This window comes from Idiotropiscis lumnitzeri, chromosome 2 (genome assembly GCF_059441095.1).
Source record: "Idiotropiscis lumnitzeri isolate Australia: NSW breed Sydney's pygmy pipehorse chromosome 2, RoL_Ilum_1.0, whole genome shotgun sequence".
NCBI lineage: Eukaryota > Metazoa > Chordata > Actinopteri > Syngnathiformes > Syngnathidae > Idiotropiscis > Idiotropiscis lumnitzeri.
The window spans coordinates 9,634,805-9,661,209 of NC_142392.1; the positions used below are offsets into that span (position 1 = coordinate 9,634,805).

At 45.1% G+C, this 26,405-nt stretch overlaps 1 protein-coding gene across 2 annotated transcripts in view; it reads left to right on the top strand.

The window, feature by feature from the left end:
• The window catches only part of LOC148341635 (uncharacterized), a 49,184-nt gene extending 23,010 nt beyond the window's left edge, over positions 1–26,174 (top strand). The window contains exons 3-5 of one of the 2 annotated variants that reach the window (XM_088287075.1): positions 7,954–8,151; positions 24,782–24,836; positions 26,105–26,174. In XM_088287075.1, coding sequence (XP_088143201.1) covers positions 7,954–8,151; positions 24,782–24,836; positions 26,105–26,108 — 257 coding nt within the window. In that variant the 3' untranslated portion in view covers positions 26,109–26,174. Of the gene's footprint in view, positions 1–5,384; positions 5,697–7,953; positions 8,152–24,781; positions 24,837–26,104 lie in introns of those variants that run through there. The other variant, XM_088287076.1, reaches the window with a different exon arrangement.
• The last annotated feature ends 231 nt before the right edge of the window (positions 26,175–26,405 follow it).

Consider the following 26,405-nt stretch of genomic DNA (forward strand, 5'->3'; position numbering starts at 1 on the left):
TTGGCCGGATCGGCCTAATTCTTGTGTAACTCACACTTCTCCACCTTGACGTACAACTTGTTTTCAAGTAAACGTTGCAAGATGGCCCGGACGTGTCGTTGGTGTTCTCCACGGAATTCAAGAAGGTTAAAATGTCATCAAGAGAAACAAAACAACAGACGTTCAACATATCTCTTAAGACGTCATTGATTAGGCTCTGAAAAACTGCGGGGGCATTGGTCAATCCGAAAGGCATTACCAAATATTCAAAATGCCTAAAGGACGTCTTGAAGGCTGTCTTCCATTTATCCCCCTCGCGTATTCTCACCAAATGGTAAGCACTTTGTAAATCTAATTTGGAAAACACTGTTGCTGATTGCAACGGAGCAAAAGCAGAGTCCAGCACCGCAAGTGGATAGCGATTTTTAACCGCAATGTGATATCGTTCAGACTCTTGTAGTCCACACAAGGGCGTAATGTCATATCCTTCTTTTCTACAAAGAAAAATCCATATCCCACCGGGGATTTTGAAGGCTGAATCAATCCCACCACAAGGGTGTTGGTGATATATTCTTTCATTGCTGTTTGCTCGGGCTGGGATACTTATACAGGCGAGCAGAAGGAAGGGTCGAGTTCGGAAGGAGCTCGACGGCGCAATCATATGGAAGGTGCGGGGGTTAGGATTGAGCCCTATCTTTGCTGAAAACGGAGCGGAGGTCATGATAAACTTCAGGAACATTATCTAAGCAAATAATTTCAAGTGGCGTGGCATGGGTACTTAGTCCTTCTTCCACTGAGCGTAAACAATGGGCATAACAATAAAGGCTCCAATTTTCAAAAGACAGCCTACCCCAATCTATTACCGGTTTGTGAGACCTCAACCAGGGTAACCCAAGAACAATCGGGGCTGCTCTGGAGGGCATGACAAAAAAAGGACCATTTCTCTACGTGGTTACTTGATAATTTTAAGGTTAACGTTTGCGTTACCCGTTTAATATCCGCCAGGAGTCGCCCGTCGAGATCGCAAACTCTCTCGGGTTTTCCTAATTCTCTGACCGAGCAACCTAATTTAGCGACCAACCCGGGTTCAATGAAACAATCATCCGCTCCCGAATCAACGAGGGCACGAATGTGGATACTAGTACTTAGTCCAATAATTTCCCCGTCCATCTCAAGTCTTTTAGTGTCCCCAGGTCGTATGTCCATTTGTCCTCTGACCTCGAGGCTTGAGTTCTCTTCCCCGGAGTCGGGGTGCTCGAGGTGGCGGATAGCCGACTTACAGAATTATCCTTGCTTCTGTGGTGGTGCCCGGCGTGAGGGTCGTGTCGGACATGAAGACACCCGGTGGCCCAGTAAGCCGCAATAGAAGCAAGACCCCGACCTGAGCCATCGCTGTCGTTCCACCGCATCCAGCCGACCTCCTCCCAGCTGCATAGGTTCATCAGAAGTAGAGGCACTAGGACCCGGGGGTGCGCTGGCTCAGTGTGAAGCTGCTCTGCTCCTCTCTCTCGGATTCTCTCTCTCAGGCATTTGTCCAGACGGATCGCCAGGCTGATGACCTCCTCCAGTGATGCCGTAACCTCGCGGACGGCGAGCTCATCCTTTAAAGCCGAGTTTATTCCTCGGCGGAACACGGTTCGTAAGGCACAGTCATCAAAACCACTTTCCGCCGTGCAAATGCGTAAAGAAATGGAATAGTCGGCCACCGATCAGCTGCCCTGAGTGCAATCTAACAGTTCACCTCCAGCCTCCTTTCCCTCAACTGTGTGATGGAATGCCCGCTGAAACTCAGCCAGGAAAGCAGGGAAAGAAGACCGGAGGTCTGGTCGGGCATTGCTCACAGCCATGGCCCAAGCACTAGCTTGGCCAGTCAAGAGACTCATCATAAATGCTACCTTGGTGCTGTCATGAACATTCGTGAGGGGCTCTTGATCGAAATTTAACCTACATTAATGAATAAACTCCCCACAAAGGCCAGGTTCCCCCCCATAATGGGAGGGGTGAGGTAAATTTGGCTCGCGACTGTGGTAGCCGGGCGGGAGAGCTCCGGTCGCAAAGACAATCGGGTCGGAACCCGAGACAGTGCGTGACAGCAGGCTACCTATGCGGGCATCGAAATTCTCAAAACGGTGGGCCAGCTGGCCAACTGCGTTGCGGGGGTCCGCAAGCTCAGTCTCCTGCTGTCCCACCAATCGTCCTTGGCTGGCCAGAGCCTTGTAAATCTTCTCTGTGTCCGCAGAGTCCATGGTCGGAATATTTTGTTATGGTATTTTCCATCACAGCTGGAAAATAGGATCAGGACTCTTCAAGCGCAGACACAGAGAGATGAATTTTAACAAAGATATTTATTTTTACAAAACAGGAACACTATATATATATAAAATCATACGCAATACCGACAAAGTGCAACTAAAGACGCGAGTGGAAAAACTGACACTAGGGGAATAGCGACGGGAACGAAAAAGGTAGTGATGGGTCCAGCGACACCGAGGCGTCGATGCGCGCGCCGAGCTTCCAGGGCAAACCCCGTGTCGGTGCGCGTACTGCTTTGAGAAAGTCACGTGACCACTACCAGAATCGTGTCGACACAGCGGTCGCGCGCCAAACTGTGTTCATAAGGAAGCGCATCTGTCAACAGGATGGACGCTCAAAACAAGCATCGAGTTATTGGCGTGTTACTTTGCATTAAATATCCACAAGATGGAAGACGTCACTGGTAAACGCAAGTTTTCTGCCGTGTGCGCACTTAGAGGTGCAGCGCTATTTGTCAGCAGGACACGTTGCACGTACGGAAGACCCGCTCTTATACTGGAAGTCCATGCAGGCAACGTTCCCTCACCTATTTATATTAGCCACACAGGCGTTGTGCACACCGGCCTCTTCAGTGCCTTGTGAGAGGATTTTCTCAAAGGTGGGGGAAATTGCCTCAAAAAAAGAAATAGACTGAATAACAAAACGCTGGAGAAACTAATTTCTTTTGAATAAAAATATTGAATTACAATGAGTCCATTGTCATTCACAACACTTTTACTTGGGCATTCAGACAGATGTTCTCTTAATTTATCAACTGCGTCTCGAATATCAAAGATTTTCTTTATGAAATTGCATGTATGTAAAAATAATGTGAAAGGAAATGCCTAATCAGAATCAGAAATCCCTTTGTCATTGTGCTCAAGTGTGCAACGAGATTAGAGAGCTCCCCTCTCCAGTGCAATACAACAATAATTCAGTTAAATATATAAATTAGATAAGAGAATAATTAGTGCGATGGAAAGTAATACGAAATAGGATATATAAAAACACATCACGTCGCTAATCAATGGAATTGGATAAAGTTAGTTTGACAGATCAGTGTCAGATGACCCTGTCAAATGTTTCCTGCAAGTCCACCAGGTGTCAGTATTCAGCAACACAGTGTCAACACAGTGTCAATACATTGTGTCACTGTGTCGAAACGATACAGGATGCCTCATCTACCCATCACTAGAAAAAGGCTTGCAAAAGGCAAGGAACAAAATGAACAAAAATCGCTTACCACAGAAGGGCAAGGAAAACCAATTGATGAGCGAGCTCAACCGAGAAAATCAATAAAAGAAAACGGAAACACTAACAATGAACGGGAACAAGTTACACGGAATGCAATAACGAGGTGTCTAGAATTCACAACTTGGGACATGAGCAAGAGGAATATTCCGACGCTGAGTAGTCATCGTGGAGTGTTTAAATAGTGCAGTAATCAATGACTTGACGAGTGACAGGTGCGTGGCTGGTGGGCGCGTCTCTTCAGCCATGACGACATGAACAGGAACAAGCGCTGGAAGGAAACGCCCCCACTCCAGCTGGGCAAACACAAAACAAAAACATGACAGGACAAAACGGACCATGACACAAAGGGATTAGGTTTTTGGGACAGGTTTTAATTGAAACATTTTATGATCATGTTTAAAGAAAGTCTTTAGAACAGGAGATGTCTCGCAATTGATGAGAGGTTTACCAAGTATAAAGTTGGATTAAATAGTTCGGCAGCTGATTTATTAACTGATGTGTATTAAATGTGACAAAGGTGGACGACAGATGTTTTATGACTATGCGACACCAGCCCTGACATGACGACTTTTAAGGGACAAGACAGCATTCCATAAATACCAGAATGCTAACGTCCACATCTATGAGCTGTTTGACGTCACAGGTGCAGGATCGTCAGCCACGTCCAGGAGGAACAGGAGAAACTACATCGCGGGGACTGAATGGGAAAATCAACAGACCCACAGTTGTAAACTTTGGCATACTCTGGCTAAATTGAGGCAAAATTAAGGAACTGCCAGCACAAATCTCAGTGTAATCAAGGCGGACGCGCCGAGGGAGGGGTCTTTGTGTGGCATTGGAAAGTACATTTTTGGTGAATGAAAGTGTGACAGAAAAAGTGTTTGCATGTCTATGAGGTTTGAGAGAATGTTTAAGGGACGGGCCTCAGGAAAGAAACCTGATTGAGGGCACCGGTAAGCCCGAACAGCACGTAGGATGCAATGGACGGACAGGCCTGATCAACCTGAATCCCTATTGCACTCCCAAGTACTGATTTTCAAATTGTTATTGGAGACAGATTGGACTAATCAAATTCAAGCATCAAGTGAATGATTGATTGACATTATTACACAAAATTTATGCAAAACTGAAAGTGTCAGAATGGAGGTAATTTACCCCTTCTCGCTTGCAAGTGCCACTCCTCCAGTGCTCTCCACAGGTTTGAGGTGACATGTGACCTGTGTGACCAGAAGGCCAGAGAACGCTTCAAAAAGCGCCGCATCACGCCCATCCCGGAGGTTCTCCTCAACAAGGAAGGAGATATAAGATATTGTAATTTAGGGTCCACAAAAACAGATTAAGATATAGTTGTCGCTTTAGCCTGCTCATGTGCCTCGCAGGTTTTATGATTCACATTGGGTGCGCGACTAGATAACACACACCCAGTCCAGGATAGGGCAAAATTTTGGTGTATTGTTTAGACTTTTCCATAATATACGGCACCACAGCGGTGATACTTGAAGTTAATTTCAGTTAAGGGGGCGGTGGCGCTCTTTTTATGAAAAAAAATACTCATTTAACGCAGGCACGAGCATTTGGGATGCCGCGGTCCACCGTCCACTACATCATCCACCGGGTCACTGGGGAAGTGGTGGCTCTTCGCCACAGAGTCATCCACTTCCCCAACACTGCAGGAGACCTTCAGGCAGTGACCCAGGGATTTGCAGGGCTGGCGAAGCACCATGCATTTGCAAAAGTTGCTGGAGCAATAGATGGTTGTCATGTCCGAATCAAGCCTCCAAGTGACCTTGATGGTCATGACTTATAAGAACCGCGAGCTTTTCAGCAGCATAATTATGCAAGCTGTGTGTGACCATCAGAGTCGCTTTCTGGACATCTACATGGGCTGGCCTGGATCAGTCCACGACTCCAGGGTCCTCCGCCACAGCCCCCTTTACCAAAGAGGGTTGTATCCTCCTCCAGGGCACTTCATCTTGGCAGATGGAGGGTACCTGTGCCACACGACCACTCCCCGTCATCACTCCTTACAAGCGGCCGGTGCAGGGTGTGTGGGCCCGGCGCTTCAGAATGATGAAGGTGAGATTCCGGGCCATCTTTTTCCACATCCTGGAGGTGCACCACACCTTTGGCACAAAATAATCTTTAACTGAATCATCAAAGAGCACAGACACACAAACATGGCAAAATATGAGAAGATGGAAAAATAGATTCATATACAATGTAATGAATGGTTAATAAATCTATCCCATCTTTTGGAGTGACATGGCAGCCATTTATTGCCCCAACCATCCCTGCAAACCCCCACGTAATGGATGACGTAGTGGACACTGCAACCGGTATGATGCCCCACTTCAAGTCACGAGAGGAAGATCAGGACTCTTGCTCGTGCCCCATCCATGTCATGGGTCCTGGAAGAAAGGTTCCATCCATGCTCCAAATGAGTCCCTGCTCAGGCGAGAATTGGCAAAACTGCACTGACACACTCAGGTTTATCCTGCAACAGTTATGAACTGGGGAATGCTTTTTATTTACTGTGAATAGTTACTGTGAGTTATGATGTACTTAATTTATGCCTTGTTTGTCCACCAGTTTTTCAATAAATTAAATTTGTAAGCAAAACAGACATGGTGGAGTCTTCATATTATTGTAAAGGTTTTGGTCTTTCACAAACCTGGGCTTTTTCACTTTTGTCTGAAGAAGCTGATCTCAAGGTGTGACTGGGATACAAACTAGTTCATCTGTTTTGAAAGTACCCCGGTTTTTGTTTAATTTTAAATGAATGTTATCTAAATTTTAGTCTTGAACACCAAGCATTGATTTTTATTTTGATCAATCATTTTTTCCATTAAACTGAAAAACCTTCGTCTCCCTCCTCTCAGTTGCCCTTCCCTCCTCTGCCAACCTCTGTCTCTCCAATTCCTGTCTCCGCATTGCTAAATCGAGTCTGTAAAGTCTGATAATTTCATCCTCTCTCCTTCGCTTTCTCCCTCTCTGTCGTTGCTCCGGCTGTTGGCCTCGCTCTTCTTCTTCTTCTTCTTCCTCCTCCTCCTCCTCTTGCATCACCCTGGCCCGACTTGGCCCTGGTATTTCTTCAGGGATGGCCTGACTTGGCCCTGGTCTTTCCTCAGGGATGGAGGCAATTAGGACAGGGGGGGTGATGGACGGTCTCTGTCCGAGCACTCCATCCATAAGTTCGAACCAGGGCCAAGTATCGGCAGTAGCTCTCCCTGCCACCCTTCGCCAGTCCCTGGGTTTTTGCAATCCTTTATATGAAAAAAGATAAAACAATCATATCTTCATTTTCACACACAAGAAAAAAAAATGTGGACTTCCATACTTTATACTTCATTTTTTAAAAAATTTTTTTTTGCCTGCAGGGGCGTCACTTTGCCCTGCAGCTCAAGTTTTTCCACGATGGTCCTGTATTAAATAAATAAAAATGCATGCAAAAATAAAGGATGAAAAAAAGGGTAAAAAAGATGCAAACATTAGTCAGAAATCCTGGTGTTATGGGTAACATGCAGATTATATTATTCATTAATATCAGTAATTGGGGAGCACATTGTCGGGGGTACATGGAATTTATACAGGGCACATTCTGTGCTAGAATAAACAGCTGCGTGTTAGCGCAAATCTAATTCAAACACAAATGGCTGATGAATGGAATAAAATTGCTATAGTGGGTCTCACCATTTTTATGCGTTTTCTTCTTGATATTTAGAGTTTAAATGGATGAAAATAAATAAGACAATAACCCGTCAAATATTTTTCCCGATAGTAATTGTATTTTTACCTCCATGCTGTGGCTGCGGAGAACTTGGCCCCCGTAAAGAGGCTGTCGTACTCCCCGCGTAGCTTGATCAGCGCGGTCATCTCCTTGCTCCCTAAAACATAAGGAAAAGATTAAATAAAATAATGCTAACATGCAGAAATAAGGCAATTCAAATGTTTCAGCCGTACCTCCTATGCAATAGTTCTTAGAGCTACATTAGTTATATTTGGCCGATATCGCAACTAATTAAATTATCTTAATCTGGAGCTAAATATCCAAACATTGCTGCCCAATATTTCTCATGAGTGCTGTCTTAATATTACATATAAATAACTTGTACTTACATCTGAAAGTGCACTCGGATGAGGCGGAACATGTGGCTTTGGTAGTTTGCATCTTGCGAGTGTAGAACGGCGTAGAGGAAGAGCGAGGATTTTATAGGGGCAATTTAGAGTGTTCAATCGGCCTGCCATGCATGTTTTTGGAATGTGGGAGAAAACCGGAGTACCCGGAGGAAACCCACGCAGGCACGGGGAGGACATGCAAACTCCACACAGGCCACTGTGCCGCACTGTAGAAACAATATAAGACAAAGTCGCTGCATGAGCTTTGACTTGATCAAACCAAATGTGTGTTTGTCTTTTTGTGTCCTGCAGACGTCAGTGAATACGATCTCCGTTCTGTGAAAGAGGTGCCAGACCTGACTCGCATCAAAAAGGAGGGGGAGCAGATCAACAAGTCACCAGTGAACGTTGTCCCTATAAAGACTGACGATGAAAACAAGGATGAGAGTGAGGACAAGAGAGGGGCGGAGCCTCCAAGCAACAGTTCAAGTCATCACGTGACAACAGAAGGTGATGAAGACCACTGGGGGCCATCACAAGCACATAGTGAGGACACATTATCAGACGCTCATGACAATGATGATGATGATGATGATGATGGGCAAGCTAAAGGTGAAAGGGCACGTCACACTGACTCATTCACTTCAAAGCTGTCTTTAAAAGGACACAGAAAAACACACAGTGGTGAAAAACCTTTTTCTTGTTCAGTTTGTGGAAAATGCTTCTCTCAAAAGGGAAATTTAACAGAACACACAAGAACACACAGTGGAGAAAAACCTTTTTCCTGCTCAGTTTGTGGCAAGAGTTTCTCTCAAAAGACAAATTTAACAACCCACACAAGAACACACAGTGGAGAAAAACCTTTTTCCTGCTCAGTTTGTGGCAAGAGTTTCTCTCAAAAGACAAATTTAACAATCCACACAAGAGCGCACAGTGGAGAAAAACCTTTTTCCTGCTCAGTTTGTGGCAAGAGTTTCTCTCAAAAGAAAAATTTAACAATCCACACAAGAGCGCACAGTGGAGAAAAACCTTTTTCCTGCTCAGTTTGTGGAAAATGCTTCTCTCAAAAGCCAAGTTTAAAAGCACACACAAGAACACACAGTGGTGAAAACCCTTTTTCTTGCTCAGTTTGTGGTAAAAGCTATTCTCAAAAGTCAAATTTAACAAGTCACACAAGAATGCACAGTGGAGAAAACCCTTTTTCCTGCTCAGTTTGTGGAAAATGCTTCTATGTAAAGTCAAATTTAACTTGTCACACAAGAACACACACTGGAGAAAATCCTTTTTCTTGCTCAGTTTGTGGTAAATGCTTCTCTCAAAAGTCAAATTTAACAAGTCACACAAGAATGCACAGTGGAGAAAACCCTTTTTCCTGCTCAGTTTGTGCCAAGAGGTTCTCTCAAAAGTCGCATTTACGAAGCCACACAAGAACACACAGTGGAGAAAAGCCATTCAGTTGCAGCGTTTGTGCAAAAAAATTCTTTTCTAAAAAGGGTGCTGCGAGACACAATTGTGCTGGTGACAAAAGCAGCGATCCTTGAAGCTTAAAAAAAAGACAACAAAAAACTGAAGGAATTGACTCTTTGTGGTAAGATGTAAATGTGATTTTGAATGAAATATGATAAATTCAATTTTGCAAAGCTTTTTTATTGACACTAAGCCAATGTGATCAGTGTCAGAAGAAGCAATGTGTCTGAGTGATGATCTTTTTTTTGTTTTCATATCAAACATTATTAATGAAATTAATTGTCTTTGCCTGGAACCACATTTGTTAACGTTATGCTTTTCAGTTGTCTTTTTAATCATACCTAATGGAAAAAGTGTGAGAAGAAACTGTGCTTATGAAATCGTTGCCTTCCACAATCATCAATAAAATCACGTGTTCCACTTGCTCAACTGGCCTTCATTACGCTGTGTGAAAAGGTGAAAAACTGAACTAGAAGTTGAACTATAAAAAGAACAAGAAAGAGAAACGCGAATAGTCTCAGTTTCTCTCAAAGGTTTTGGTATGTCAGGAGTTGGCAACTTGATGGCGACTGGAGTCAGCGCTGGTTTTCTCGCTGTGTTTGGCTGGCTCGTATATGTATGGTCCATTGAACATAACTCAAACTCTTCAAATATCCCCTCACATACATTTAATATTTCGCTTTCTGAATAAATTTCTGACGAGCTAAAACCACTTTCTAGGTTGAGCTCTATCAAGCGTTTGGGGTGTGCTTCTAAGCAGAATCTCACTTTGGAAAAACGTATCATTTTGTCAAATATACCAAATATTTTTTTTCCATGCTATATTATATTTTTTATACATTGGATTATTCATATAATGAAATAGGGAAATATTAAAATTGGCACTCACTTACAGACCTAATTTAATTAATAAGAAATATAAAACATTTTATAAATATTGAACTCATTGAGAAGAGTCCTGATCTTGAAATAAATATTGAATTATAAAAAATACTAAAAAAATAATTCAATAACCCGACCCTGGATGAGCGGCAGAAAATGGCTGGATGGATGGAATAATTTAAATTGCATACATATTCAAATGAACAAATATGTTAAGAAATATTCAAGTGTGAAATAAAAAGGTTTAAATTAATATTGATATAATTTTGCATATTAAAATAATTGAATAAATAATGTAGTATTATATAAGCAATCTTAAATATACATTGAAATAAAAAAAGTCATGTATTTTTAAATGGCCTAATATAGATCTGGGAAGTAATTCTCTTTTTGAAACTATGAAGGGACTGGAGGTCACAGAAGTGACCAGTCTTGGTGCTGAAGTTCCGATGTAACCAGATACTGCCCTGAGAGAAAATAGGCCTGAGCATTGTTTATGGTGGGGGCAATTCTCTCGCCAGGTCAGTGACCTTCCAGGGTATGAGAGTAATTTAAGGTGGTCACGAGTAGACTGGTCGTATCAAAGGGGAGACGCATCTGCTCCCCCTCTGGGGGACTTTTGGAGGGAAATCCCAAAGATTAGCGTGATGGGAATGCATATGTAACAAAGGAAAATTAGATATTCATGTCCTATTTGGGCATTCCCTGTAAGAAGGTAATGTCTGAGAGTGGGCTCGCACGTGTGCGGAGCGCACACGCACACGTTTTTGGGGAGACTTCTTTTGACATCAGCATGTGACGAGAATAAAATCTTTTTTGAACCAGTTCTTTTCCATCATCAATCCAGCCTTGCTCGGCTGTCTGTCCGGAAGGCAGCAAGGACCCACACTTCAAAGACAAAATATACTACATATTGAAAGAAAAATAATACTCAAATATTGAAATAAGTATAGAATTGAATGAATTAACAAACAAAGAAATAAATACCTCCTGGAAAATGTCATTATTTTCAACATTTGTCAAAGCACAACATTTCGATCAGATTGAGTTCTTGCTTGCACATTCTTAATCGTAATTTTTTTACTTTTAATTTTGAAGTTAATTCAGTGCATTTCACACCTGTGCCTTCAGTGAAGTCCTACTTTGTCCTACTTGAATAAATCCCCATCAAAATACCATCATTTATGACACGACGGCTGGACAAATAATATCCAGAAACACACTCCCGCACCACTGAGTGAGTGTTGGACGATATAGCTTCTCTTGAAAGGTCCGACTTGAAAATGTCCTTGCAAGTGTATCTGCAATTAAATCCACACTTTTCCCTCCTTCGACCATTGTGGTTTAAAAAAAAGCAAGAATATATTTTAGATTTTCAAACGGTCGCCAATTACGACTTTCAATGTGTTGATTCGGCATAGTGCTGCCCCCTCACAAGTGAGTATCCAATCACAAAACGCGTTCATCACCCTCAGCATAAGGTCAGCGAGAAGGCTCACTGTAACCAACTCGTGATCTGATTGGCTATCGCAACCATCGAACAAATATGAAAGCTCATTGACTTTGACAGAAAAGATGTGAAATGTATGTGAAACCTGCCCGGCAACACGAGCGAGCGGAATTCTGATGAGATTCAAAACTCTCACCTAAAAATACAACGCTCAGCTAGAATATGACATCAATGTGAAGATTCTGATCATTTTTTTTTATTGATTATGTTCGGCCAACAGAGAAGACCTTGAAGGCCCACCACTGACTTACTTAATAGCCTAAATTAAACTTTACTTTCATCAATAGAGTTAAAGTTATGCTTTATTGTAGGATTTATGTAATTAATAGCCTTTGATGGATTTAGTGTACTTAATGTAAACTGGTAACGCTGAAAAAACAAAACAGACAGCAATTCAAGTTTAAACCCATATACGTGACATGCGCTTTAGAAATAAAGTATATTTTTGCACACATTACGAGTTCCTCCAGATCGACGCTGACCTCAGTGATGAAGAGAGCCAATCAAAAATCGCAACCCAAAACACAAGCAAACAGGAAAAAGTGACAAACAAGAAAGCTGGGAAAGTGAAGCGTGTGAAACAGGTGAGAAACCCAACAACATTTTATGTTTGTATTTCCATACATTGTAATTTATGGACGGGAATAATTCTTAATTTCTACTTCTAACATAGCGCAACTGTTGCTCTGGTGAATGTATAATCTTGCGTTGAGCCGCCACTACAATGAGTTACGATTCTGAACTGCAGTGGGCCTCAACATAGTTTATGTCAGGTCAGGGATTTCGACAGGGGTCCCCGACTTATCAAGGGATGGATATACAGGAATGGGTCCCGGGTTAGACGAGATGGCGCCGAGGAGCAACATAAGGGGAGTCCACATCTGTTCTCGTCCTTGAGGGTTTTACCAATACAATCTTTTTCCAACCACCGGAGTGTCTCAGAAGTTTTTTTATATCACCACTCCAGCCTTGCTTGTCGACCTGTCCGGAGGGAAGCTGGGCCAGACCCGCACATCAACAACAATAATATACCACAAAGGTTAAAAGTCGTTGTTTATTAAACAGTAGATGGCGATAAAACCCGTCTTCACTCATTCAAAACTGTGGAAAACATTGCCACCTACAGGCGAGAAAACGCAATTGCAGTCTTTCAATTTGTCCCTCTCCGACCACTTCCGGGAATCTCAAATAAATAGAAAAGCCGTTTTTCCATTTTTGCTCGTGTTATATTCTATTTTTGTAGTCGAAACAAAATTTTAAATTCAAGCTGTTTTGAGACGTTTCCTTCCTTGTTGCAGAAAACAAACAAGCTGTATTTCAATTTGGGAATTTATTTTTTAAAATGAAAATCAAATAACCAGTCGTTTTTCCTTTGTTAATATCTGCTTCCAAATGTAATATAACTACTTTTCAACAAACACGTCCTTCACTACCTCATACATAATTTTTATGCCATTATGGGCGTGGTCTGGAATAGTTACTTCAACAGGCACTCGGTGTTACTCCTTTCGAGTTCAATCAAGGCTCAACTTTGTTCTTCGGTTTTAACAGATGTGATGTGTTGATTGTAGTCGTTTCTCATTGAGAATGCAGTGGTGCCCCCTGGGTAACTTGTTGATGACGTAAGTTGTTGTTGAGCGCTGAACGAAAAATACTGTAACGTTGTATAATAAGTCAGGCCAATTTGTCCATCCATCCATTATTAAGCCAAAAACGGCTGCTGTTGGCCGCAACCACGCCGATCAGACCACAACCAAACACAACGACAACAACAGCGGGACAAAGACCAGGAACCTTCTCCAGGTTTCCCGCGAAGGGCTTCTTCATGGAGGAGCCCTGCGAATCCTGGCTTCACAAGAGAGTTCCACAGAAACGCGCCATCACGTGTCACTATTTCACGCATCTTAGATAACTTTGAGGAGCATGGAAGCATCCAGTGTATGAGAGGGTCATTCTGGACGACACAGATCATCAACAAGCCCAGCAAGAGAACAAGAAGTTATTGATAATGTTCAAAATTCTCAGAGAAAATCGGTTCATCAAATTTCACGTGAAACAGGTATTCCCAAATCTAGCGTTCATCGCATTTTGAAGCGTGCTGAGTGGAAGAGTTTTATTCCAGCGCTTGTTCATGCTCTCAATGAAGACGATTCTGATCGAAGGGTTGAATTTTGTGAGTGGTACCTGGCTAAATGTGCAAATGATAATGAATTTCCTCATAAAATCATCTGGAGTGACGAAGCGACATTTAAATTGAATGGCTCAATAAATCGGCATAACTGCAGTTACTGGGCACTGGAAAATCGTCATGTTACAGTGGAGCGTCACTTGAATTTGCCTGGAATCATTGTATGGTGTGGACTATCAGCCAGAGGGCTTATCGGGCTGTTCTTTTTTGAAAGCACGGTAACAGGCCTACACTATCTCCACATGTTACAGGAATTTGCTATGCCGCACCTCCAAAAACAGTTTGAAGATACAGAGTTCTTCTTCCAGCAAGATGGTGCACCTCCCCACTTTCACCGCGATGTGAGAACTTATCTGGATGAAGATATGCAAAACAGGTGGATTGGAAGAAGAGGGACAGTTGAATACCCACCTAGATCGCCAGATTTAACACCAATAGATTTCTTTTTGTGGGGGTTCCTAAAAGACTAAATTTATAGCAGGAAACCCAAAACAATTGCTGAAATGAGAGGAGCAATTGAAGAAGAATGTGCTCAAATACCATTGGAAATGTTGCTGGACGTTTGTAGGTCCATTTCTTCAAGATATGAAAAGTGTATTGAACAGAACGGCAACCAGTTTGAGCACTTGATGTAAACTCATAATTATGAATATTCTGTTATTGACCCCAAGTAGTTCGTATCTTATTAAAGGTTAATTTCCTAAGGTTTTTGTATATTTTAGTCTCAGATTCATTTAATATGTATTCTTTCTCTTGTATCACTTTATTTCAAAAATTAAATAAGTTATAACGATTCAAAGAGTGTATACATTATTTTGGGACACCCTGTATATAATATATATATATACAGTGAAACCCCGCTACTTCGCGGTTCACCTTTCGCGGGTTCAGTGCTTCGCGGGTCTAAAAAATATTCGGGGGCATTGTTGTTTCGCCGAGCGGCACAAGGGGGCGCTGAAGCGGTTAGACGGCCGGCGTGCGCCGAAGAGGAGAGTGGACGAAGAAGAGAGTGGACGAAGCAGAGCAGGTTCCCCCGGACACGATTGGTGGCGACGTTTCGCGCGGTTCGGACCGTATCAGAGCTCCGGCCGGCGTGCGTGGCAGTTAAACCGTAGATGAGCACCTTCCCCGGGCACGGGCGGTGCCAAACGGCCCCTAAGTTTAACCGAATGGGAGCTGCCGAGGAGGAGGGCATGCTCGCGTCACACGAAGCCGAAGAGGAGCACCTTCGCCGGGCACGGGCGGAGCGCGAGGCTGTCAGTTATGAATGAATAAATAAATAAATAAATAAATGAAGAATGCCACCTTTCATTTCACTGTCATGATCCGTGCCTGTCATGCCGCGTGTGTTTTTGTTTTTTCAGATGTGTGGGCGTTCCTCCAGCGATTGTCTCGCGCCATGCCGTCAGCTGCTGCGAGACGCGCTGATTACACTGACTATATTGTGATTATAATAAATATTGTAACGTTGTATAATAAATCCGGCCAATTTGTCCATCAGCGAACGCTTTCATTATTAAGCCAAAAACGGCTGCTGTTGGCCGCAACCACGCAGATCAGAGAGAGAGAGCAACACAACGACAACAACATAACGTTCACTCCCCTGCTGCCTTCACAGCCTCCACAGAAAAGAGGAAAACACAGAACCCTTGAACCATTTACAAAGTCGCTACACTATCTTTGTATCACCACCTTTTTTCCCGTGTCTGCGTTTGGAGAGTCCTGTTCAATCCTCTGCTGGAGGATCATAACATTCACAGGGCACACCGGACGGCGTACCAGCAGGTAAAAGTCAAAGTAATTTAATAAATACAAAAAGAAGTAATTGAATAAATACAAAAATAATGGCTGGGGAATAAAAACACAAGTTTTAATAATAATTAGTTTTTTTTTTGTTATAACATGAATTTCACTCTCTCTCTCTCTACCCATATATATATATATATGTATATATATATATATTTTTTTTTTAAGCATTTTTGAAGGTGTGCCGCTACTTCGCACCTATATATATTTATATATATATATATATATATATATATATATATATATATATATATAGGTGCGAAGTATATATATATACGTTTTTTTTTTTTTTTTTTTAAGGTGCGACGCTACTTCGCGGATTTTCAGTTTTCGCGGGTGGTCTCGGTCCCCATTAACCGCGATAACCGGGGGTTCACTGTATATCTATATATATATATGTAAATACATATGATAGATATAGATATTGTCACGATCCATGTGTTATTGTTGCAGCTGGGTGGGCGTGCCCGTCGGCGCATTACCTCGGGACTCGGCCGCGAGCGAGACGCGCTCACGAGCCACACAGCTGCGACCCATGAAGCTAATGACTCACGGGCTATTTAAGCCAGCCACGCCGACACTCTCACGTCGGATTATTGACCGAACTTGCTCTCGCCCATGTGCCTTCGCTACAGTCTTCGCCCAAGTTTTTCCCCGTGTATGGTCTTTGTAAGTTTTGATGATTTCTATGTTTCAGCTACGTTTCGGCTCGCTTTTTGTTCTCGCTTCGTGCATTGGCTCTAACCTTACCCTTTTTGTGGAAGGACACTCTCGTTTTCTGTTTTCTTGCGTTGCAAGCTTTTTCTGTTCCTCGTTTTGATTTTCCTGGTGTGAGTTCTCTCCACCAGCGCTTTTCGTTCTCGTCTTCTGGCGACGTTAATTATAGATACCAAAGTATTAGTGATAGCAAGTTGTCTTGCCTATTGAGTAATGATTGTGATTTGCCGGTCAAAATAAACCCTTGTGACCCAAACTTTTCCCTTGTCAGCGTTTTAAGAGTCCACCTTCACCGCTTTCCAGCCCTGGCTGGAGAGCGGTCCTCACAGAATAATCCGACCATGAATTCTGCTGACACCGAGAAAATTTATCACGCCTTGACCAGCCAAGGACGCTTAGTCGGCCAACAGGCGACCGAGCTGGCCACCCTGCGCAACGCGGTCGGCCAACTGGCGCACAAGCTCACGAGCTTAGATGCTCGATTGAGTCCCCTGCCCCCCGCCACACCGGTTCCCAACCTGGCCGTCCCCTCTCCCGGGGCTCAGTTCCAGAGTTTCCCGTTTAAGGAGCCTAACTTGGCTCACCCCGACCGCTACGGCGGAGAGCCCGGACTTTGCGCCCCGTTCATCCACCATTTTCGGCTGATCTTTGATCAGCAGCCCCTGACGTACGCCCACGACAGTTCTAAAGTAGCGTTTATGATGAGCCTCCTGACTGGTCAAGCGAGTGCGTGGGCCATGGCCGTGAGCAACGCACGCCCCGAGGTCCGTTCCTCGTTCCCCGCCTTTCTCACGGAATTCCAAAGGGTGTTCCACCACCCTATCCGGGGAAAGGAAGCCGGAGCAGAACTGTTGGACTGTACCCAGGGTTCCCGATCAGTCGCGGACTACTCTATCGCGTTCCGCATCCGAGCAGCCGAGAGCGGATTCGACGACTGCGCCCTGAGGTCTGTGTTCCGGAGGGGTCTGAGCCCAGCTCTAAAGGACGAGCTGGCAGCCCGCGACGACGCCGAGACCCTGGAGGAGCTGATCACCCTGGCCATTCGGCTCGACAACCGCCTGCGTGAGCGTCGTCGAGAGCGAGGGGTGGAGCAGCGCCGCGCCGAGCCGCCGCACTTCCGGGCTCCCGAGTCTACGCCAGTCGACGAGCCCATGCAGATGGGAGCTAGTCGGCTGATGTCCTGCGAACGACGTCGAGAGCAGGAGTGGGGGCAGCGCCGCGCAGACCCTCCACGTCTCCGCGCCCCCGAACGACCATCCTTCGACGAGCCCAAGCAGCCGGGGCCGAGCCGTCCGGATTACCGCGAGAGGGAGCGGCGGCCCAGCCGGGGGCGTGTTTCTACTGTGGCCTGCAGGGTCATCTAGTAGCAGTGTGCCCGGAGATGATCGCCCGCCGGGAATCGCCTCCTCGCCGCCCAGCGCACTGTGAGTCTGCGGACTACTCCTCCGCGGCCACAACAGGCCGGCAAGAGCAGCCCGCCCGCGGGGCGGGGAGTCGGGACAGCCACGGTAACCCCCTGAGACTCGAGATGGACGGAGAGATCATCGGCCTCGGCGGGGGTGTCAAGATTCGTGCGCTGATTGACTCAGGAGCAGACGACTGCTTCATTGATGAGGGCTTAGTTGCCCAGCTCGGCTGCGTGGTCACCGAGTTTCACAAAACCGAGAGACTTTGTGATCTCGACGGACGTGTTCTGGCTGATATCAGACGGTTAACCGAACCACTCACGTTGAAACTATCGGGCAACCATATTGAAAAACGCTCGTTTTTCGTCATGCCGGCTAGGGCAGCCCCGGTCGTACTAGGGATTCCGTGGCTAGTAGCACACAACCCGGTGATCGACTGGGGTCGTCTCTCCCTCCAAAACTGGAGCCCGTTTTGCTACGCGCACTGCCTACGGTCAGCCGAGGAGGGCTTGCAGGTTAGAGCAGCCCCGGAGAGGGAGGTCGATCTTGACAACGTGCCGCCTATCTACCATGACCTCCGCGCCGTGTTTAGTAAGGAGAGCGCGAAGTCCTTTCCCCCACACCGCCCGTATGATTGCGCTATAGATTTGGTGCCTGACCCGGTCCTGCCGTCGGTACGATTGTACAAAGTGTCGCAACCCGAGCAAACTGCCATGAAGGAGTACATAACCGATTCGTTGGCCGCGGGGTTGATTAGACCATCTACATCTCCGGTTGGAGCGGGACTATTCTTCGTAGAAATGAAAGACAAGTCTCTCCGCCCATGCGTCGACTACAAGGAGTTGAACGCGATCACGGTAAAAAATCGCTATCCATTGCCCTTGCTGGACTCAGCGTTCGCCCCCCTTCAATCCGCAACAATTTTTTCAAAGCTAGACCTTCGCAGCGCATACCACTTGGTCCGCATTAGGGAGGGGGACGAATGGAAAACCGCGTTTAAAACCCCGCTTGGACACTTCGAGTATTTGGTCATGCCCTTTGGGTTATCGAACGCACCGGCAGTCTTTCAAGCACTCATCAACGACGTTCTCAGAGACATGCTCAACGTGTACTGTTTCGTGTACCTAGACGACATACTCATTTTCTCTCGCTCGGCAAAAGAACACCATCAGCACGTGCGCTCAATTCTACAACGACTGTTAGAAAACAAACTGTACGTAAAAGGGGAGAAATGCGAGTTCCACAAAACGTCAGTGTCATTTCTAGGATTTATTGTAGAGAACGGGCAACTAAAGGCCGACCCGGCCAAGACGCGTGCCGTCGTGGAGTGGCCGGTCCCGGCAACTCGAAAGCAGTTACAGCGGTTCTTAGGGTTCGCCAACTTCTACCGACGTTTCATAAAGGACTAGAGTCACCGGGCGTTGCCCCTCACTTGCCTCACCTCTACAAAGATCCGATTCTCATGGAGTAACGAGGCCGAGAAAGCTTTCGCTGATCTTAAAGAAGCATTCACTAATCCGCCTGTATTACACCACCCTAATACCGATCTCCCCTTTGTTGTAGAGGTGGACGCCTCTGATTCCGGAGTGGGGGCCGTCCTGTCGCAACGATCTCCGGTCGACCAGCGCCTCCACCCCTGCGCCTTCTTCTCCCGTCGCCTCTCCCCAGCGGAAGCGAATTACGACGTGGGAAACCGAGAACTCCTGGCGGTGGTTCTGGCTCTGCAGGAGTGGCGGCACTGGCTGGAGGGCACCCAGGAGCCCTTCGTGATTTACACAGACCACAAGAACCTGTCATACATCCGCCTTATGAAGAGACTGAACCCCCGGCTGGCGAGGTGGGCGCTTATCCTTAGCCGCTTCAACTACACGCTGACGTACCGGCCGGGGGCACGCAATACCAAGCCCGACGCTCTGTCCCGCATCCACGACGCATGGGAGGACGAGGAGGGGCCGGCGAGCGTGGTGCCCAGTCATCGGCTGGTGGGAGGCCTACAGTGGGAGGTGGAGCGGCGAATCCGGGAGGACCAGGAGAAGAGCGGCGCTCCAGCAGATTGCCCCCCTGGGCGACTTTTTGTGCCGCCCCAGCTCCGTTCGGAGGTGATTCAGTGGGGCCATGCCTCCAAATTAGCCTGTCACCCTGGCATACGGCGTACCCTGGGCCTGATCGGGCAATGGTTCTGGTGGCCCTCGCTAAAGAAAGACGTGACGGCGTACATCCAGGCTTGCCCGCCGTGCGCCGCCAGCAAATCTTCGCACCAGTCTCCAGCGGGTCTCCTCCGGCCGCTTCCAATTCCGGCACGCCCCTGGGCCAACTTTGCATTGGACTTCATCACCGGCCTACCCGCTTCCCGAGGGCACACCGTCATTCTCACCGTGGTGGACCGGTTCTCCATGGCCGCTCATTTTGGACCCTTACCCAAGCTGCCGACGGCCCTGGAAACGGCCAACCTCCTGGTGCAGCATGTGGTCAAACTCCATGGCATCCCGGACGACCTGGTATCAGACCAAGGCCCGCAGTTCATCTCCCGGGTGTGGAAGCGGTTCTGTCAGTGCCTGGGGGCGACATCCAGCCTCTCCTCGGGATACCACCCACAGACGAACGGGCAGTCGGAACGCGCAAACCAGGACCTTGAAACCGCACTCCGATGTGTTTGCCTGGACCAGCCGTCTACCTGGGTCGATCACTGGCCATGGATCGAATACGCCCATAATACCCTGGTTTCCTCGGCGACGGGCCAGTCGCCATTCCAGACGGCCTACTGATACCAACCTCCGCTGTTCCCGACTCAAGCTGGTACCGAAGAGGTTCCCTCGATCCAGCAGCACCTGAAACGGGCGCACCGGGCATGGAGAGAGGCCTGGGCCGCCCTGTCACGCACAACGCAGCGGAACCAGCGCATCGCGGATCGTCGCCGCCGCCCGGCCCCAGGGTACAAGATCGGCGACAAGGTATGGCTGTCTACACGCGACCTTAACCTGGCGGGGTCGTCCCGCAAGCTGGACCCGCGTTTCGTGGGCCCCTTCGAAGTCTCGGCCATCATCAACCCAGTCTCCGTTCGCCTTAAGCTGCCTCCCACCATGAAGATGCACCCTGTTTTCCACGTCTCGCTCATCAAGCCGGCCCCTACCTGCCCTCTGGTGCCACCTACCGCCCCGCCACCACCTCCGAGGATCATCTACGGCGATCCTGTCTACACCGTGAAGGAGATCTTGGACTCCAGGCGCAGGGGAAGGGGAGTTCAGTACCTGGTCGACTGGGAAGGCTACGGTCCAGAGGAGCGGCAATGGATCCCCCGCTCCTGGATCATGTGTCCATCTCTGCTTCGCGATTACCACCACGCCAACCCGTCGAAACCAGGTAGTCCGCCAAGGGGCGTCCATTGAGGGGGGGTACTGTCACGATCCATGTGTTATTGTTGCAGCTGGGTGGGCGTGCCCGTCGGCGCGCTACCTCGGGACTCGGCCGCGAGCGAGACGCGCTCACGAGCCACACAGCTGCGACCCATGAAGCTAATGACTCACGGGCTATTTAAGCCAGCCACGCCGACACTCTCACGTCGGATTATTGACCGAACTTGCTCTCGCCCATGTGCCTTCGCTACAGTCTTCGCCCAAGTTTTTCCCCGTGTATGGTCTTTGTAAGTTTTGATGATTTCTATGTTTCAGCTATATATATATATATATATATATATATATATATATATATATATATATATAACAGGGTTCTGGAACGGATTATGGTCGAGAACCGAGGTTCCACTGTACTTCGCACCTATATATATATATATATATATATATATATACGCTGAGTAAAATAGCAACCAGCCAGGTTAAGAAAAAGAATACAGCTAAGTTAAGAAAATAGCACACAGCTAGGCAACCACCCATGTTTGTAGTTTATACAGGTAAGCAAAGAAATATTAGATATTAGAATATTATAATATATTATATATTATTATAGATATATATTATAGTATATATATATATATCTATATATATATATATATATATATATATATATATATATATATATATATATATATAGATATATAAAATAAATAGCATGCTGCTAAGAAACAGCGTACAGCTAAGAAATAGTATGTAGTTAGGTTAAGAAACAATATACATTTAGGTTAAGAAAATAGAATACAGCTAAGAAACAACATGCGTTTAGGTTAAGAAATAGCAGCTAAGCTAAGATATCATTAAGGTTGTTTTACCAATTATTTTACCTTTCAAGGAGGAACATCATCTTGTCTGTAGACATCCCCAAGTCATCTTTGCAACAAGTTTTGACATGTTTTCACGTATTTCTTATCTATAGTTGGACAGACAGACGACCACCAAGTTGTGGTCGTGTTTGTAAGCGTAAACAACACCGCCCGCCCCCCAGAATCACGCTTCTGTCAAAAATAAGCACATCCCCTACTATCATATCCCGACCCCAGTCTCAATACAGCCAAAGCCCAAGTCACGCTCTGCACAGACAAACCAATTTTTCCGGCTGAAGAGCCAGACCTACTCTAAAAATGAAGACGCTCAGAACAAGACGCCGCATGGCCAGGGACATCACACCGAGAAGGGTGACAACCATCGTTGCACCTGATCAGGTTTCTAACAACCTTGCAGAATTATATCTTTGCTGCTGTAACACTTCAAATTTCCCCATTGTGGGACTAATAAAGGACATCTTTATCTTTATCTTTATCTTTCGTCAGGTAAACGATGCAACTATTAACTAACTATGTAGCTATATAATATTTAAGCAAAGTATCTTTGTATTACAGATAGCGGTGTGGATGAACCTACAAGCAACCGTGACATGACTATGGTTGAAAACGTTGTTGGTGTAGAAACCCTGACAACTGCAAACATGGAACAGGTTGACGCCTGTACAAATGTAGACCAGGATGGAACCCCTACAAAAACAGACGAGGACCAGGCAGGACCATCATACTCTTTATGGGTGGGCGGTACGGGAATCTTAGCAACCCCTGTTGTAGCCTCGTACAACACTGGCGAGCCATCATATTCAGGGTGGAGCCGTCCCGTTTCACCGACACCGCCGTCGACACCTCCGATGACCCCCACCTCGTCGGCAGAATCTTCACAAAACGAGAAGGTACAACAGCCCAGTTGGTCCCACCAGGCTGAATCTCCACAAATCAAGGAGGTACGAGTACCTAGTTGGTCCGAACAAGAGTTCTCAAACCGTTCGCTTGAGCCCTCTAAGGTTCAGACCGTCAACGACCCTTACCCCGGACCTGCACCTATTTCCGAGGATGATGTACAACATATGTCATGGGTTGATCCTCCTAAGGGATGGGTTGATATGGATGTCGTAATAGTTATTAAAGCGGCGATTCTTTACATGGTAAGACGCTTTTTGATAAAGTATCACAAAAAACGGGGTTGTTTGCATAGCTATAAATACTTAGGGCATAATTATTATCTAAGACAGCAATATGAGCGCATCATGCCAATCCTTTACGATAAAAAGTTTTTACCCTGTATTCACTACTTGTTAGATTTGTGTTCTGTAAAAACGGATAAAGAAACAGTCAAGCGAGTTGCAGAGATCTTAATGGTGGAGTTAGCGCTCGTAAAGAACTTACCCGACCGCCTTGCATTGGATGAGAACGTATGTCTTATGATATACCGTGATCAACTTGATGTTTTCGAAGAATATCTGATAGAAAATAATAACTTTGATTAAAAATGGGTAATGTGTTGAGAAAATTATCGATTTTTGGCTATAGAAGCCAAGGGTGGGCAGATATAATAAATAGAACAATTACATATAACCCCGATGATAAAGACCCTTTGATTGAAATTTTTTTATTGTTTATGCAAAAAGTGCGTGCCATGTCTTTGACAATTTTTCAGGAGCCTTGGGAATCGTTTGTGCAACATGTCATATTTTTGAGTCGCTCGGGTTCGATCGACACGTTTCAAAATATTTTGGAAAATGAGATAAGTGTAGGACATGTACTTACCATACTCACGCTGTTTACCGATGTGATAAGATACCGTCTCCGTCATCAACAACCTGTGGATCTCGCGCACGAATTGAAGATGTTTGAAGATCTGTTAGAATCAAATGTTAATCCATCTGTTTTAACCCTGACCTATAGACTTTTTACGACTTAGAGAATCCTTATCATGTGTAACCAGACTTAACCTTGTCATATTTTTGTATTTCATTCAATTAAAAATGGATGTTTTTAAAAATATGCTTTTGCGTCTGTGTGTTTAGACAAATAACAATGTGACGTTTGTCACGAAATCATAAACCGTCATGAGCGTTAAGCGTTGGTTGAAAAAATTGTACTACGATCCCATTCAACCAGCCAGCTTTGGAGGTGCAGATCGCCTTCATTTAGCTGCGAGGGAGAAAATGGGTCAAAAAGTGACGCGTCATAAAGTCAAGGATTTTTTTATCATCGCAAGATGCGTACACCTACGAAAATAGGAGCACAGAAAGGTTTAAAGGGAAGTCTCTGCTTTGAAGCTTGCCCCACAGAGTAATAAAATTGCACTTGGTAACAAATAAGTTACCGCAAAAGTCGGCCAGCCAGGATGAAATAGTTAAAGACAGAGAGTTTCCAGAGTTAACAAGTATCATTAAGCGTTCACTGTATCGCGTACCATCGCTATTTAGAATTTATTCTCATTGTGCCCGCAGGTGGTCAAATGTAAAGACGGCTGCCGCCAGCACAAACGGCCCCAAAACCTGAAAATAATATTGAAGAGAGATAGAAAAAGAAATCTGCCAATATGCAAATCCACTCGTGCCGGACTACGAGTCCATCATAAAACAGAAGCATTATTCGGTAAATAAATTAAGGTTGAATGATTTAGAATAATAACATAAATTAAGCTGCTTTATATTTTGATGTAAAATCATAAGAGCTCCTTTCAGAGCGCATTCTCGCATTTAGTACGAGGGATTGTGTACATTATTTAAGAAATGAGACATTAAGTGATAAAGACTGCGTAAACCTCATTTAAGAAATAATAAAAGCCTCGTTCTTCTGAACTGTCAGTAAAACACCGGACTTAATAGCTCTCGGGTGGTGCTTTATGTTTAGTGGAAAACACCAAAATTTGTTTCATACCATTTATGCTTGCATACTCTTACGCTGATATATTGTGTTTTCAGTAAGTCGATGTCAGATACACAGAATGGAATGGTGTTTATCTACTTCTTTGAAAAGGTAAATATTTTACGAATCCGATAATAAGAAATGCTGCAATTTTCGTAATGTGAACAAAGTCGAGTAAGTTTTGCTGCAGATATGACTTGACACCGATTTGACAGTCTTTTTCATCCTTAATTTACTTTTCTTTTTTTTTAAATTTGACTTGATGATTTATTATCCTGACAAAATTCTGACTAATAGCTACTGTTAACATCTTTGGCAGCGAGACTTCAGCAAACTATTAAAACAATAACAATAATATGCTTATTCTCTGACTTTGTTTTTTGTTTCTTTTGTAGGAGACATGACTGTGATATATTAACAAAAAAGATGGCAGGAATTTGTTCATATTCATTTTTGTTTGTCTTGGCGTGTTTAATTCTTTTTTAAAAGGAAAACAGGGAACATAAAAGATAGCCGCATTTTCGCAAATAAACCTCATTCTCATTTTCTGTATTTTGATTATTTGAAAAATATCTCTCGGGTTGTTGGGAGCGTGTCTTAAATTTCACAATGTATTATTTACCAGTGATGCACGATAATATTACCATTGTTTTTAACACGCTGGCCATCGATCATGTGGTATTGGCATTAATTTCACAGTTTGCGCCGTGACTTTTGACCGTAGGTCAGTCAAATGGTCCAGGCTGACTTTCTAGACACTGAGCATGAACTGTAAAATAGTCCCGCTTTTTCCATGCATTGTAAATGATTCACTTTGTGACTAGTGACATGTCAGAAAATAGTCAGAAATGTTTATCATTGTTTTCCAAAGTAAATGCCGGTGTTTGCCCGGCTTATTCTGAGTCACAAAGCAGAGAAAATTAACTTTCAAAAGGCTGAAATCAGGACTTGGGCAATTTGAATCTTAAGTAGTGTCTCTCAACGATTAACCGATTATCAAAATACTTCATATTTGATTCCAGATTAATTATAGCGGTCTCTGAAGGTGTAGTGGTACACTCGCCCGAGTTGTGTGCGGACAGCGTGGGTTCAGTTTCCACTCAGTGACTTTGTCTATGTCCGTCCTGTGACTGGCCGGCAACCAGTTTAGGGTGTTGTGCGCCTTTCGCCCCAAGTCAGCGGGGATAGGCTCCAGCACCCTCCCGCGACCCTGTACAGGATAAGCGGTGTGGATAATGACATGACATGATAGCCTAATCATTCAATTGTTGCACCTTTTCTTGCCTGATGACGACCGTTTTATTGCGTGCTACTTTTCAAACTTGTAACGATGCACTCTTGTATTTATTCTTCCACCTTCACCCTGTGTTTTCCATCAGGTAAGCTGTGACCTTTCCTGTCTTCGTCACTCCATGCACTGGCAAGTACCGCGGGCAGTCCTAGTCTGGCGGAAAGGGGCAGTACTCGTAAACTGTGCTGCTTCTGGAGATCCCATGGCTGCGGGCCCACCATCTCCCTCTGCGAGCAACCGAAAGCTCACACTGGTGGAGTTTGCAACCAACAATGGGTCAGAGGGTCTACACCAACACATGAGCTGTCCACATACCAGGAGGTCGGGAGGAAGCAGAACAAATTGCCATTAAACAACTACGGACATGTAAGTTCAACAACTCTTCTCTT